Consider the following 15,088-nt stretch of genomic DNA (forward strand, 5'->3'; position numbering starts at 1 on the left):
CTGTTCTCACAGACCAGCAAAGAAAGGTTACGCCATGTTGTATGTTGGTAATTTTTCATTTTATCTCATCTCGATCAAACCATTTTATGTCATCTGGATCAAACCAAAGTGTGGCATGTGTTCATCAGTCAATGCCATGTGTTAGTAGTGGAGTCAGTGCTAGGCGTAGGCAAGGAAACAGTTTACTAAAGAGAGAGAGAGGTCAGTTGTGTAGGGCTGTAGGCACAGCAGAAGGACCAGTCCACCTCTGTCTCTCTTTGTACAGCAGTCTGGTTTGGGAAAAGCCAGGTCCCTGGTGCCAAGCTGCTTTCTATCACTTACTGACAGTCCTGGCTCACTGGAGAGGTCCCAGATGATCGGAAGTTGGTGAATGTCACACCAATCCACAAAAAGGGCTGCAAGGAGGACCAGGGAAACTACAGACCTGTCAGCCTGACCTCAGTGTCTGGCAAAGTCATGGAGCAGATCATTCTAAGTGCGATCACAGAGCACCTACAGGATGGACAAGGGATCAGACCCAGCCAGCATGGGTTTAGGAAGGGCAGGTCCTGTCTGACCAACCTGATCTCCTTTTATGACCAGGTGACCTGCCTGGTGGATGAGAGGAAGGCTGTGGATGTAGTCTACCTGGCCCCATCCATAGTGGTCTACAAGGCTGTCTGTCGGACATTCTTACTTCAAGATTTGTCCTTGCTCTCCTCATGGTTTAACCCCAGGCAGCCACCAAGCACCATGCAGTCACTTGCTCACTCCCCCACCAGCAGCATGGGGGAGAGAATCAGAAGGGTAAAAGGTAGAAAAACTCATAGGTTGAGATAAAGACAATTTAAAAGCAAAAGCTGCACACACAACCAACACAAAACCAGGAATCAGTTCATTGCTTCCCACGGACAGGAGGTGTTTAGCCATCTCCAGGAGAGCAGGGCCCATCACGCGTAACAGTTCCTTGGGAAGACAAACACCATCACTCCAGATGTCCCCCCTTCCTCCTTCTTCCTCCCACCTTATATACTGGGCATGATGTCATATGGTACGGAATATCCCTTTAGTCAGTTTGGGTCACCTATCCTGACTATGTCTCCTCTCAGTCTCCCCCAAATTCCTTGTGGCAGTACTGAAAGCAGAATAGACCTTGTCTCTGTGTAAGCTCTGCTCAGCAATTAAAAAAAATAAATCTCTATTATCAACTCTGTGCTTTGCAGATATCCTAAACATAGCCCCATACTAGCCACTGTGAACAAAGTTAACTCCACTTCAGCCCAAACCAGCACATCCACTTTTTGCAGAAGGCGCTTGGTGCTGAAATCATCCCTAGAACAGCACAATTTGGTCTCACTCATGCTTCAAAGATCTGTGAGCCTGACATAGTAGCAGGAAAGGAACTGCTGTTCTTGTGAGGGCTGTTATCTCCGGAGGTCTGTTTTGTCAACAAAACATAAAGGGGGATCAAAGTCAGCTATCACTTGTCAAGTCCAACATGAACACACAGACGATGGAAACCGCAGGAAAATTAGGAAATCTGTACCTTGATATTTAGTCTTTATTTTTAGCATCCCCTGGGCATGAAAATTAACTGCTCAGATAACGTACAAGACAGTTTGGCAAGATTAAAAAAATATACGTGATTAACATTTAAAATTAAATTACAAATAAGTATCTTCCCCTCTGGACACAAAGAGTGTGGTTTATTCTCTAGAAATAAATAGCTGACTTTGAAATATTTGAAGACACTCTTCCTTTAGGAGCTCAAGATTAATACCTTACAACTGGGTACCTTTTGTCATCCATGTACTTAACATGGTGATTTAAATAGATTTGGAATGCATAATTTCCATAGCTCAGAGTTTTGGTAGCTGCTGGAGTGGCCTGGCACACAGTGCTGTGTTGTAGAGCTAGGATCTGTTCTGGTGTGGGATTAAGGGTGCCTGAAACTTTATGTTCCCCTGATTATTCATCTCCCCTTCAATTGCCCATGTGGTGGGATGCTGTCTCTTCACACTCTGTATATATAATTTCTAAGCAGCTTTGGGAACCCTAGGGATTAGAAGAGGTACATGAATGTTTTATAATGTTATTGATAACTGCGGAGCAGATGCTTTTCTAATAAACTGCTGTGAGATAAGTTACCAGTAACATCTGCAGAGATGTGTGTAATTGAGCTCAAAATAATTAATACTGTGTTAGAAGAAAGTGGGTTTTTTAAAGCATATCTGTATTGGAGCATGCAAGATTGTTTCAGCCTGCCCCGAGAATCTGTTATAGCACAAATTGCCATAATTTATTAGGGGAAAAGCCATTTCTGTTAATCATATATTAATTATTCATAAAATCAGTGTTAATGTTACCTTAATGCGCAATGTTACCAGCTGGGGTACTGGGCTTGGCAATCTATTCACATGCAAAAAAAAGATGAATAGTTTGACTTGAAAAGAAGGCATAAAAATGACTTACAAGAGCATAAATGCAGCAAGTATGGGTATACGAGTTAACATAGAACTGTCTACAGTACAGAAATTCAGCCAGCTATGCACTTTGTATTTTGGCTCTAGCACTGGTTTGTGCCTGAGTGGAATTCAAGTGAAATTACTGAAGGATGTTAGTTACAAATGAGTCCTGTACACATTCCCCTAATGCTTTTCAGCTCTTCACCAAGAATAGATCTGGTGAGTCTGAGTAAAACAGACGTATTCTTTCCCATCCCTTAAATTCAAGATAAATTCTTCCTGATGGGGGGGAAGGAAAAGTTTTCGCAATTTTTTATTCTTCTTAGAAAGCTATTGTGAACCACATGAAACGTGAAAATGCTGCTCAGAGGATGTGTTCCAACCCCAAACAAATGTGAATGTATGTATATACGTATGTGTGGGTGTACATGTCTTTCTGGATCCTCTACTCAAATAAAGAAGGATGTCAACATGTAGGCTATGACTCAGGACTAGAAGGTGTGTTTTGAAAGAAATTTAGCAAATCAAACACAGAATGAATTTTCTAAAATTTATTTTAATCTAAAACTTTTTTTTTTCTTTTCTGGCTATTGAAAGATTTCTTGCAGGAATGAAAATCCAAACAGAAAGGACACTGACTAATGCATGCAAATATGTAGTGCCTGTAAAGTGCAGCTAGTTTTATATGAACAATAAAAGCTTCATAGGATCCAGCTGAAATTGAATTGTTTAGATCAGCTCTAGAGCCTTTTTATTACACTAGTGAAATGTTGAACTTATAAACACATTTTCTTTACATGTTAAGATAGAAGGCTGTTTATTAGTAAAAGTTTTTGGTTTTTTTAAATGACTGTTACAACCTTTAGTGTGTGATCTGTAAGATGTCATCTGATGAATTTTGGCCAAAGCCATGGAAGAGAAGCATTTGGAGTGGGAAGCCAACCCAAAAAAAACCCAGAAAAATTAATTTTAAAAAATTGCATGGCTTTCAGTGAGTCCAGGAATCCTAGACCTGGTCTTGGAACAACGCATAAAGCTGGGTGGTCTAAAGCTGAGTTGATGTTCAAGAATCTTAGGTAATTATGACTTGTGTGTGTATGTGTAATGTTGTTTCCAAGTTGTGGGTGGTGGGTGAGTCTGTGGCATGTAATCGTCTTGCCTAACTCTGATCAATGCATATAAAAATTAGGTTATTTTTTACTTTAGATTTTTTTTCAAAATTCAGATTTCCTTTTCAAAGAAATGTGGTAAAGGAGAAGTGTATATGGGAGCAATTTTTATCTTGAGAGCTTACCAAATAAAGTTAGAAAGGAGGCTGTATTCTGCAGTACCCTGATTGTTATTACTAGCTCCTTGTACATAATGCATCCCAGCACCATTTTACACTTACTTGCATTTGAAAATGTTATCAGGATTTACCAGAGTCTGGTAATGATAATACCTCAGAATTATAACAAATAGGTAGTACTGCTATTTTGTTCTGTATTTTAGTACGTTGAATATATTTCATTGCTTACACTGTAGTAGCAGATCAAAACCATCTGCTGTCTTGCCACTAGTCCTCCAGTCTAACAGAAAATTTCAGCTCATTTTCCATGAGGCCAGTGTGCTCTAAGGCATATGTACCAGGACTGTAATCCAGCTGCTGAATGTTGATACAAGTCCAGACCTTTGCTTATGAGTCTCTTAAATGGAAATCATATTCTTTGCCAAGAGTTGGAACAGAGATAAACTCAGTTTGCTTTTCTCTCTCCCCTCCTCTCCCCATCCCCTTTGTAGCTCCATCCCCCATCACAGTCATAAGGAAAGACAGGACATCCAGGAACAGCGTGTCTCTTTCTTGGCAAGAACCCGAACATCCAAATGGGATCATTTTGGACTACGAGGTCAAATACTATGAAAAGGTGGGAAGAAAGATCAAAGGGGAGGTTTTTGTCTGAGCAATACTGTAATGAAATTATTGCATCTTGCCAGTGTTAAGGATTCAGAAATACCCCATTCACCCGCTGTCTGCCTAAATGACACTGTGTTGAAACTGTTCAATTTTTGGTAATAAGAACATTATGAAAATATGAAGTGAAATCTTTGTGTTGTCTACCAAATTCATTCCCAAACACATTAGAACAAACATAGAAAGTAATTCAGTCAATATGTTATTCCTTTCTATTCTTTTTTCTTGACTCCAGTTTGTTTTCTCAGTTCTATTATGCTGTCAGTGTTCATATATATATATCTATCAGCATCCATGTACCAGTGATTTCCTGTGGTACAAGCATCTTTTACACAAAATTGATCTGAAAACTGATGGGTGATCTTTTGGGCTAGTTTGCCCTATGGGAGTACCAGCTTTTCATTAATAACCGAATTCTTCATAAGTTGTAATCAAATAACTACAAACAAAAGAAAATCTGCCATTAAATAGGTTCTGCTTTTTATCGACATTTTGTTGTATGTACAGCTGTTGATCTATCCATCATATATAGATCTGTATTTAAGAAAAAGTCTTCATAACAGAATGGGGGTTTTTTTAGTAAATCTTACTGGTAGAATTGAAAAGACCATAAATTGTTGTGAAGATTGTGAAGAGTGGTATTACCCATTTTTTCATAGGTCAGAGAGACCTTTTGATAGAATATATTGCTACTGAAGTTGACAAACTTTGAAAAAATGTCAGAAATAATGGTTTAATTGAACATTTACTAGTGCTTTGCATATCTAGTATTCAGGCTTATACATACTGGAGAAGATGTAATGCTAATATCCTCCTAGAAAATGCTGTTAAAATACTCCAGGAGTATACAGTTAATCTTTAGAAAGTTTTCTCATGGAGCTTACCAGTGTCACAATGCGGTGTTGTTAATCCATACCTGATCTTCAGATGAAGAATGGCCATATGTTTAAAAGATTTCTCACAAATTTATGTAATCCGATTTTGGGAAGAGATTTTAGTGAGCACTTGAACCTTCAGGCATTGGTAAAAATCTAAACATATACACTGCTAGTGATAAAGGGAGAAAAAGAAAGCTTCCTAAACATTTCAACTGTCTCACCTTATGGAGCAGCATCATATGGACTCTCACTTTGGATTTTTCAATTTCAATGCAGACAGGACCAAGTCCAGATCCTGGGCTTGAGACATAACCAAGAACCAGCTTATACATCAGATGGTCTTAATTTGTACATCCTCAGCAGTGAAAGGATGTAGGAACTTCCACATTTCTTTTAAGAAAAGAGAAGAGATACTGCACTTTAGTAAGGCTTGAAATAGCTCTTTGCATCACAAAGAACCTATGCCTGAAAGATGCCAGAACTTCAGCCTGGCTTGCACGGGTCAGGTTGTTTTCCTGCATGATTAACTTGCATTTCATTTGAGACCTACCTCTGATTGGTCTTGCTGCTGCTGGCAAAACCTTTGTTTTCCAAAAGCTCTGGCAGCCCTGTCTCAGCTGTACCTCTAGTCTCCCCAAGTGGAATCCCTTGCCTGGGGGGCTCTGCACAAGTACCACGGGGTGAAGGCTGTAGCACACAGCTGTTTTGTGCATCATGGAGTTAGGGTGATGCTGTGGCTTAATCCCAGCCAGCAACTAAGCCCCACGCAGTCACTTGCTCATTCCCACTTTGGTGGGATAGGGGAGAGACTTGGAAGAGTAAAAGTGAGAGAACTCATAGTTTGAGATGCAAACAGTTTACTAGGCAAAGGAAAAGCCATGCACACAAGCAAAACATAACAAGGAATCCATTCACCACTTCCCACAGGCAGGCAGGTCATCTTCAGGAAAGCAGGGCTTCATCACATGTAACAGTGACTTGGGAAGCCAAATGTCATCACTCCAAGCATTCCTTTCTTCCTTCTTCCCCAGCTTTATATGCTGAGCATGGTGCCATATAGTATGGGATCCCTGTGTTCAGTTGGAATCAGCTCTCCTGGCGCCGTCCCCTCCCAAGTTCTTGTGCACCCAGTATGGGATCCCCGTGTTCAGTTGGAATCAGCTGTCCTGGAGCCGTCCCCTCCCAAGTTCTTGTGCACCCCAAGCCTACTCACTGGTAGGGTAGTGTAAGAGGCAGAAAAGGCCTTGGCACTGTGTAAACACTGCTCATAATAACAAAAGCATCCCTACATCATCAAACTTGTCTGTTTTCAATGCAAATCCAAAAGCCACGTATGAGCTGCTGTGAAGAAATTTTATTCTACCCCAGCCAAAAACAGCACCAGATGATCTCTTGGGTTTTAATTGCTCCAAAGGAAGAGAATTTTTCCTGCTGTGTGCATTCAGTTCATTTTAATTAAACAACCTATAAGGTTTATTTGTGCATTTGTTGTTTTTTAGATGTTTTGATCAGTGTTCTACACTGAAATTGGGTTTTTCTGTTAAAAAAAATTGTCACCTTCCAGTGCTGTTGTATGCACAGATCAAGCATGCAGCTTCGATTCCCACAGGGCATATACAGTCTTATGGAGTAACTGGTTGTCATAAGACAGCTTTGTAAGACGACCAACCCGTCTTATGAGGCTGATCTTGCACATGTGTTTCTTCCCTTTGAAGTGTGTGATCAAGAGTTCATATGCACCAGACAGTTTTCTTAAATCAGAGAGCCAATTGCTTCACAATACAAGCCAAGACCATTTAGAGCGAAAGGCTTTTAAAAAAACAACCTTCTGGCACCAATGTTTTTAATGTGTGTTCTGCGGTCCCTTGGGGAGTCAGAAGCATATTCCTCAGGGCTTATGAAGAAAATGAAAGGCAGACCTATTGTCAGGAGACTTTATAATCCTTTTAAGCTCTGCAAATTATAATAGGTTAAAAAATAATGCTCTATTAAACTTACCTTACGCCGGAGCAGCCTATACTTGTCTCTTCATTCCTTCCCCAAACAGCTTCAGAAGATGCTGCTTTTTAGTCTAAGATCTCTAAGTGTGTCTCCTTCCCTCTTCTTTTGAAAAGTGAGCTTCTTATTAAACTAGTCCTGTCTATTTGCTTTTCTGCTGCAGAAATCATCTTGGTTATGCTCATCAGAAAACCCAGTGCTGCAAAGTGGCAACTACTTGGAAATAAACCCTTTGCAGTCAGCCATCTGGGTCATACCTGATTGCTGGTAGATGATTTTCATGTTGAGCTGTTCTTTTCCATCCTGCTTGCTTTTAGTTGCTATACCTTTTGTAATATCTTAGTCATTAAAAAATAGAGCATTAATAGAGTAATACTGGTGAGCTCGATTCTGTCATACGCCTTGTTCATTAAATTATTTTGTTAGGCTGTTCTGAAGTCTAAAATATGTGATATTTATGAGCAACTGCATGTTACTGGTATTCAGGATGTTTGAATAGATTTGGAATAAAAATGTAATATCATGCATCTAACTTATGATATAATTGAGTTTTTCTGGTGCATTATTGACATAAAATACGTGGAAAATATTTATTTTCTGCAAGGGTAATTAACTAACCTATTCAGTTGGATTTTTTTCATCAGTGATCCCACTTATGTAGCCAAGAGAGTAGAGCTTTCTATATATCTACAGAAATTAGGAGCTGCAGTTTTGGAACACTATTTTAACTTTTTGGAATGAATCATAGAATGGTTTGGATTGGAAGGGGCCTTAAAGATCATCTAGTTCCACCACCTCTGTTGTAGACAGGAGTACCTTCCACTAGACTAGGTTTCTCAAAGCCCCATCCAACATGGCCTTGAATACTTCATAACATTATGAACATAAAGTAGCAGTTTTTCAGACTCAGTGCTTGAAATAGAATTGGGGTTTTTATAAAAATCTATAGGGCCTGATTATGAGGCTCCAGTCACCATTTATTGAAAATATTTAAAAGAATAAAATCCTCTTTCAGAGGGATACTATTTGGAAATTCTAGGCATTTATTTTATAGTAAGGTGTTACACTTTATGTTAAGTTAATGGTACTAAATGATGCCTGAGTTTAATCCATCCATATATGTGCTAAATTTTAAGTGTCTTGGCCACCAAAATGCACAAATAATAAAGCAATGTTTTTTCTCTTACACAAGCCATATACTTTGCTTCCTCCTCGTCCTTGTTGGCATAATTATGTTCTGTTGAAGGAGTATCTTGTCATGCAAAGGTACAGAAAAAACTCATCTCCTAAATACCACTCATAAACTATTAATTGCTTCATTTAAATATGTGGCTTACAATTATGCTAACTAAATCCCACACACTTTATTAAGGTACAATCTCACATTACTAAAATAGGTTTGCTCTTACCATCACTGAAATTTTGTGCACAGTAGACATACATAACTATCTAGTTTGTGCTTTTTCTGAGGCTGAAAAAGTAAATTATATACATGTGCATTTTGTTGCTTTAAAACTCTTGTTTTTCTGCCTTTGAACGTAGGTAGGCCTCATAGACTCCACAAGATTTGTAGGAAGTGTCGTATCAATGAAAATTTCACACCTGGCAATAAGGGAAGCAGTATCAGGGCTGTGGTTTCCTCCCAAAGATGTGTAGTCAGGTTTTGGCCTCTCAAGTGTACATGAAGGTGATGGAAAAAATGTTCTTCCTTATATAAGCAATTTTTGTGCTTATCTGAAAAAGGACATACCATTCACTCTTACTAGTACTGCCACTATAGATTTAAAATATTTCCAAAATCTGTCATATATAAAACATAGTATAAAATTATAAAATGTGATTTGCAAGCAAGACACTAACAGTAGTGGGATTTGCTTCCCAGTAAAGATTGTGTCTGGTAAACTGTGCAGAAATATTCAGGAAGAATATGTTCTGTGTATCCAAGCTCAAATTTATCATCAAGCAAAGTGTTTGATTAAAGTTCTGCTTGGCACAGACGGACTCTCCTTCTTGTGTATTCCTTCTGCTTAGGCAGCTCTAGTGCTGTATCTCAAGTATTACTTTATCCACAAAAAAAGATAAACTTGGGCTTTTATGTGGTGTTTCACTGATTTGATTACTAGAAACATAAAAAATGACTTACAAAATATGTGTGTAAAAAGCTTCCCATAAACTGAGATACCATGACATCCTCCATACCATTGTTTTAAACGTTTATTTTCCAAGTTCCATTGCAGATTATTAACAGACAGGGCCATGACTATATTTTCCCTTGCACGTATGTATCTCCACCAGAAGGAAATGTTTGCATTTCATAAAAGCAGCCTGAAGCGAGATCAAAATGAATGTCCAGTCATAGCATACACAAAAGATTTTGTGTTTTAAAGACAAGATTATTATGTCTTTGAAATTAAAATAGTTGCCTACTTTCAACTGAATGATGAGATAAGGAAGGCCTGCAAGTTATAATAGTAGGCCTTTGTTAGCTCGAGAATAAATAATTTTACACAAGCCCGTTAGCTCTTTAGAATACCTTCCTGTAAGTTTTCTCCTCTGAATTTATAACAGAAAAGTTTTTAAAGAAGTATTGGGAAACTCTGAGGAGGTCCAATGCTAATTTCCTTTTTAGTGTGCGAAGAAAATGGGCCATGATAAACATTTTTGTAGTCATTCTTTGAAGACTAGATCCAGCTCACTCTATCTGAGGTTTTGATTCTGGATCCTGATTCAGTCTTAGCTGCTTTTTCTGGTTTCTTCTTTCTTTTTATTTGTTCCTTTCACTGCGATTTCTCATGTGCATAATGTTGAATATTATATGGAGATTTTGGCAATTTCTTTAACTACAGTGTAAATGTTTCAGTTTCTGTATCACAGACTGCCAAGAACAGGGTACTTAGGCTTCTCTAGCACCAAAGTGAACAGTTTCTGATGTCCTCCTACTAAGTTAGAATACCCTGTAGACAACTGCAGAGTAAACAGACTAAAACAACTCTAGTCACTTGAACTTTACATGTGAAGGTGAAATGGCTTTGGCAATGAGTGCGTTGAGCATTTTCCAATCTGCATTGGCACTCTAGTGTTGTCAGAGTTAAAATGTCAGACCCTCACAAGCTAATGCAATACTATAAAACATCGTGGGAATTAGGTGAGATTCTTTGCATCCGACATATGTTAACTCAGTTTCTGCTTTCAACCAGGCAAAACTCTATAGGTTTAGCGTATTTCAGTGTCTTCAAAGTAAAGGGACAGCATATGAAATCCCCACCACCTCCAGAATAAAAAAACTCATGGTGGGGAACCTAAACAATTGAGATTCTCACAGCTCCCCACATGTGTGGCTGCTGTCCAAGATTTTTTTTTGAGACAGTTCCAGCTGCCATGTTTAGGAAGCCAAAAATGCTCTTTTGGTACAGGATGGCTTTAGTAAAATAAGCAATACCTCAGGCTCCAAATGCATGCTTAAATTTTAAGACTATGTGCTTACAGGGGGACCTAGACATACTTTTATCAGAACTAGCTTTTTACACAGTGTGAAGTCTATCCAAACCTACTAAATTACATAATGTTTCTTCTCTTATTTTATATAAAAAGTCATTATGTCAGAAATATGTAACTATTAAGCAAAATGTGGTTGTGAGTGTACTCCAGAAGCAAGTTCAGTGGGTTTTTGTCCAAATGAGGATGGACACATCAATCTCATGGTTTTTATAGCATAATAGAAAACCAGATAAATTACCCTTTTTGCTGAGCTGAGGAACACAAGTAGAGTTTCTCTTCTGACTGTTATAAAGGTAACCACTGTCTTGTAAAATGTAAAGCAGTAAAAACTGCATCCTGCAACAGCTCGACAGGGCCCTAAAATGTCTAAGTTGGCTTGTTACAACTTCCAGTTCAGTGCAGTAGGCAAATCTGATTTACAATTTTTAAATAACATTTTAATAATTTTCTTGTATTATGGACCACAGGCAAAACAATGCAAAGCCACTTAATAAAATGTCATATATTCAGCATGTCCAGTATTTAATTCACAGCACAAGGCTGCAGAAGTGTTAATGATTTAGATTTCTTGCTAAAAGGTGATTAAAAATTAATATTTGTACAAGCATTTGTCAGGCTATAAATATTCAAAAAGCATGCCAGTTCTCTCCAGGTCATTTGTAGTCATTTAGTACCAACCACCTCCTGCTTCTTTTTTTTGGGGTATGGTTTTAATCTGATAATTTCTTTTTTCAAAAGCAGGAACAAGAGACAAGCTATACTATTCTGAGAGCCAAAGGCACCAATGTTACCATCAGTGGCCTCAAACCTGATACCACCTATGTCTTCCAAATTCGAGCCCGAACTGCAGCTGGATATGGGACAAACAGCCGCAAGTTTGAATTTGAAACCAGTCCAGACTGTATGTATTTGTTCAAATAGTTTACACTGACATCCTGCCCAGTTTCTGACTGATTTGAACTGCCTCTTTCACTCCTTTTCTAGTTTAGGAAGTATGTCTCCTAACTATTTATGATGTGTCTTTCTGGGTAGCATTACTGTATAACTTTATATTTTATCATTAAACCTGCTATAAAGAGTATACTGTAACTATCACAGGTATTTTCTTCCATTCCCTACTCTACTTCTACCACATGCCAGAATCAATATCTTGCTGGACCATGGCTCTTGCCGAGGGAGGAAGTTTGATAGAAAAATAGATTCATAGCCTTGCACTGTTCCAAGGTTGTGGCCTGAACCCTATGGACTATAAACCTCTGCACCTGGAGAATTGATATTATATTGGCCCATTGCTCCTGTGGGTCAATATGTGATTCCCTGAGATACTCCAGAGCATTGCTGATGTCTCCTACATAGCCTTGAGATGAAACTAATATGCAGAAGCTGCAAAGGATGGTCATTAAGTTGAGTAGCTGGTCAGGAAGTTGAGCTGTTTCATTCCCTTCTCTCTGTCACTGCATTTCTAGGTGATTCTGGACAGTTATTTTGTAGCCTGGCACTCCTTGTTCTTTCCTCTAATTCCTAGATAATAACATTATTTATCTGACTACATTATTGGTATTATTTACAAGTTCTGTTACTGTATCATAAAGGCTCTTACTAGAGCTCACGGTCTTAAATGTGGCTTTCACATTTCTTGGTATTATATAGTAAATCAGACCTTCTCTTTGCTAGAAGCCTTTGCTTAAGTGCCCAGTTACTGATATAGACTGAGGATGAATAATTGAAGAATGGTTGCTTTTTGGAAGATTGGGCTTTTACAGAAGACTCATACCTGCTGTTCAGATTTATAACACAACTAAGGACTGTAATTCTGATAAACTCTCATAAGGATTATTCATGTACTCACGATAAGGCTTGAAAACTCATGGTGTAAGAAGTGCTATGCTAAAAGCAACATATTTTTAACCAAGAAGAGTATCATCAAGCCAAATGGTCCTTCACTTGGCTTCTGTGTATTTTGAGATATGTTACATATCTCATCCCCACTTCTTCCTTCCCCACCTCAGCTCTTATTTTGAAAAGTAAACAAGCTTTATGTTTAAAAAAAATAGTTACTAATTGCTGCTGTTGTTGTGACTTGCAGCTTTGGCATACTAGTTGAAACTAGAACTCAAGGTAGAACAATTACCACAAGGAAACAATAATCACTTGCAGAGATAAAAAAAAATTAATAATTTAGAGGTTAGCGAGTTTTCTCTGTAAAATAATATTACCAAAAAAAAAGGAAAAAGAAAAAATTAACGATGTTGAAGGTGGCAGGCGACAGTGGTGCACATCTCAATAATGAATGTACAAGTTATGCAGATGAACAACAAATTGCATAACTTTGTTCTTGTTGCCAAGTTCTCATAACTGAGTGCAGTTGTAGGTCCCTTGTATTTATTTGTTTGATGGAAAAATTACTTGGTGGGTTAAATATCTGTTAGGAGACCAAATGCTATATAGTGATGACTTAATCTGTCTGTTCCCTACATGAGTGTCAGTTGTGATGTAATCAATGTTATGTGTGTGTAAGGTTATTTATATATTTTTGTGTTAACTTTCCAGCATTCTCCATTTCCAGTGAGAATAGCCAGGTGGTAATGATTGCCATTTCAGCAGCAGTAGCCATTATTCTCCTCACAGTTGTGGTGTACGTCTTGATTGGGAGGTTAGTTTATCATCTGATTTGCATATTTACTCCTTCCGTTTCCCCGAGGGGTCTTGATGAGCATGGCAGATTGGGTGTCATCAGGCAGTAGTGTGGCTGGTTTGCAACCTTCTACTTTGTCTGCTGCCCAGGAGCTCCAAACACTGCTTCACAGTCGGTAATGAGCCTGCTAACATTAGCAGCCCCAATCATGCAGCAGTTGTTAAAAAATGCTATAAACACATTCTTAGGCAATTGTAAAATTAAACTGTAGGGGTCAAAAATCAACAAATCCTCTCATTAGCCAATTTCCTCAAATTCCCTGAGAACATAACATGCCTCTGTAGGGCACAGAGAATGTAAATATCATTAAACTTTCGAACAGGCATTTAATTGTGGAGGAAAAGCATTTTATTCTGTTTCCACCTGCAGTTAACATGTAAAATTCTCTGCATTAATTTTTTTTTTCTGTTGCTTGTAGATTTTGCGGATACAAGAAGTCTAAACATGGCACTGATGAGAAAAGACTGCATTTTGGGAATGGCCATTGTAAGTTCCTGAAGCCTTTTCATGCTTCCACATCTGTTGAATTCATCCCCTAGATAACTGGTATTTTTCAATTTACAAAAAAAAAGAGTCATACCTCACTTAAACCAAGGTGAAATTGGGAAGAGAATAATCTCTTCTCTTGTGGGTAAGGCGATTTTCCCCAAACAATTATTCTTTGTTTCAAATTCTTTCATCTGTGTTTGGATTAGTAATGAGCAAAACATTGTGGTCTGTGTTCAACCAATACATATGGTTAGCAATGTGACATTGAGTCTGCTGTGCATTGATGAAATGCAGAGTGTAACCAGCTTCCTCATTATCAGCTGTATAAAATCTAAGAAATATATTTTTTTCCAAAACAAAATAATAAATCAATTAAATCTGTCTTGATGACCACTACAGGGACAGTGAAAATTGTTTGTTTGACAAAACTGGCCCACTAATAATTGAGTTTGGAATTATTCTAAGCATATGGAGTGCTATGGAATAGTTCCTTAAATTCAGAATAACTGCTAAACAAGTGTTTCACAAATTAATGGGGTTTTTTTCAATTAAATTCTGTTTACAAACATATTTTGTTCGAGACCTGATTCCCCACTGGCGAGAATAAATATGTCTATGCTTTCATTGGATCTCATCCAGAAGACCTGGTTCCCCACTGGCGAGAATAAATACGTCTATGCTTTCATTGGATCTCATCCAGGACTAGGAGAGTCTTTCATTGACTTACGTTATCTTCTCATCCCAAAAAATTTATGTAGTTAAGGATGTGAGATTTTGTTCATCCTGAGGAATCTGGGCTACTTTTGAAACATGTTCAAAAGCCAAACCCAGAGGTTATCTATTTCTGATTTTTTATATACCTATTTTTAATAAGGCTAAATGGGACTTTATTCATGGCTACTCTGGGTCGTTCAGCTGTGCCCCATGAAAGGAGCAGTGTGGAGCAAGAACCTATCCAGGAGATGCTCATGGAAAAAGTGTTGATTTTCTGAGTCTGGGCACATATCCTGGCTACCAGGAAGAAGCAGCTTGCTATGGCCCTTGGCTGGAGGGGAATGTCATCCTGCAATATTTCAATTCGTCTCCAATCCTGGATCCTCTCTGCAATATGCATAACCCTGCCACACTTTTTCGC

The 15,088-nt window shown here is 38.3% G+C and overlaps 1 protein-coding gene across 1 annotated transcript in view; it reads left to right on the top strand.

The window, feature by feature from the left end:
* Positions 1 to 4,223: 4,223 nt before the first annotated feature.
* LOC103797846 (ephrin type-A receptor 3) overlaps positions 4,224 to 15,088 on the top strand; it is a gene marked incomplete at both ends in the record, with an annotated part of 29,276 nt that continues 18,411 nt past the window's right edge. Inside the window, 4 exons of the mRNA XM_009070083.1 lie at positions 4,224 to 4,348; positions 11,508 to 11,670; positions 13,320 to 13,422; positions 13,883 to 13,950. Coding sequence (XP_009068331.1) covers positions 4,224 to 4,348; positions 11,508 to 11,670; positions 13,320 to 13,422; positions 13,883 to 13,950 — 459 coding nt within the window. The remainder of the gene's footprint in view (positions 4,349 to 11,507; positions 11,671 to 13,319; positions 13,423 to 13,882; positions 13,951 to 15,088) is intronic.

Source organism: Acanthisitta chloris, unplaced genomic scaffold (genome assembly GCF_000695815.1).
Source record: "Acanthisitta chloris isolate BGI_N310 unplaced genomic scaffold, ASM69581v1 scaffold10932, whole genome shotgun sequence".
Lineage (NCBI taxonomy): Eukaryota > Metazoa > Chordata > Aves > Passeriformes > Acanthisittidae > Acanthisitta > Acanthisitta chloris.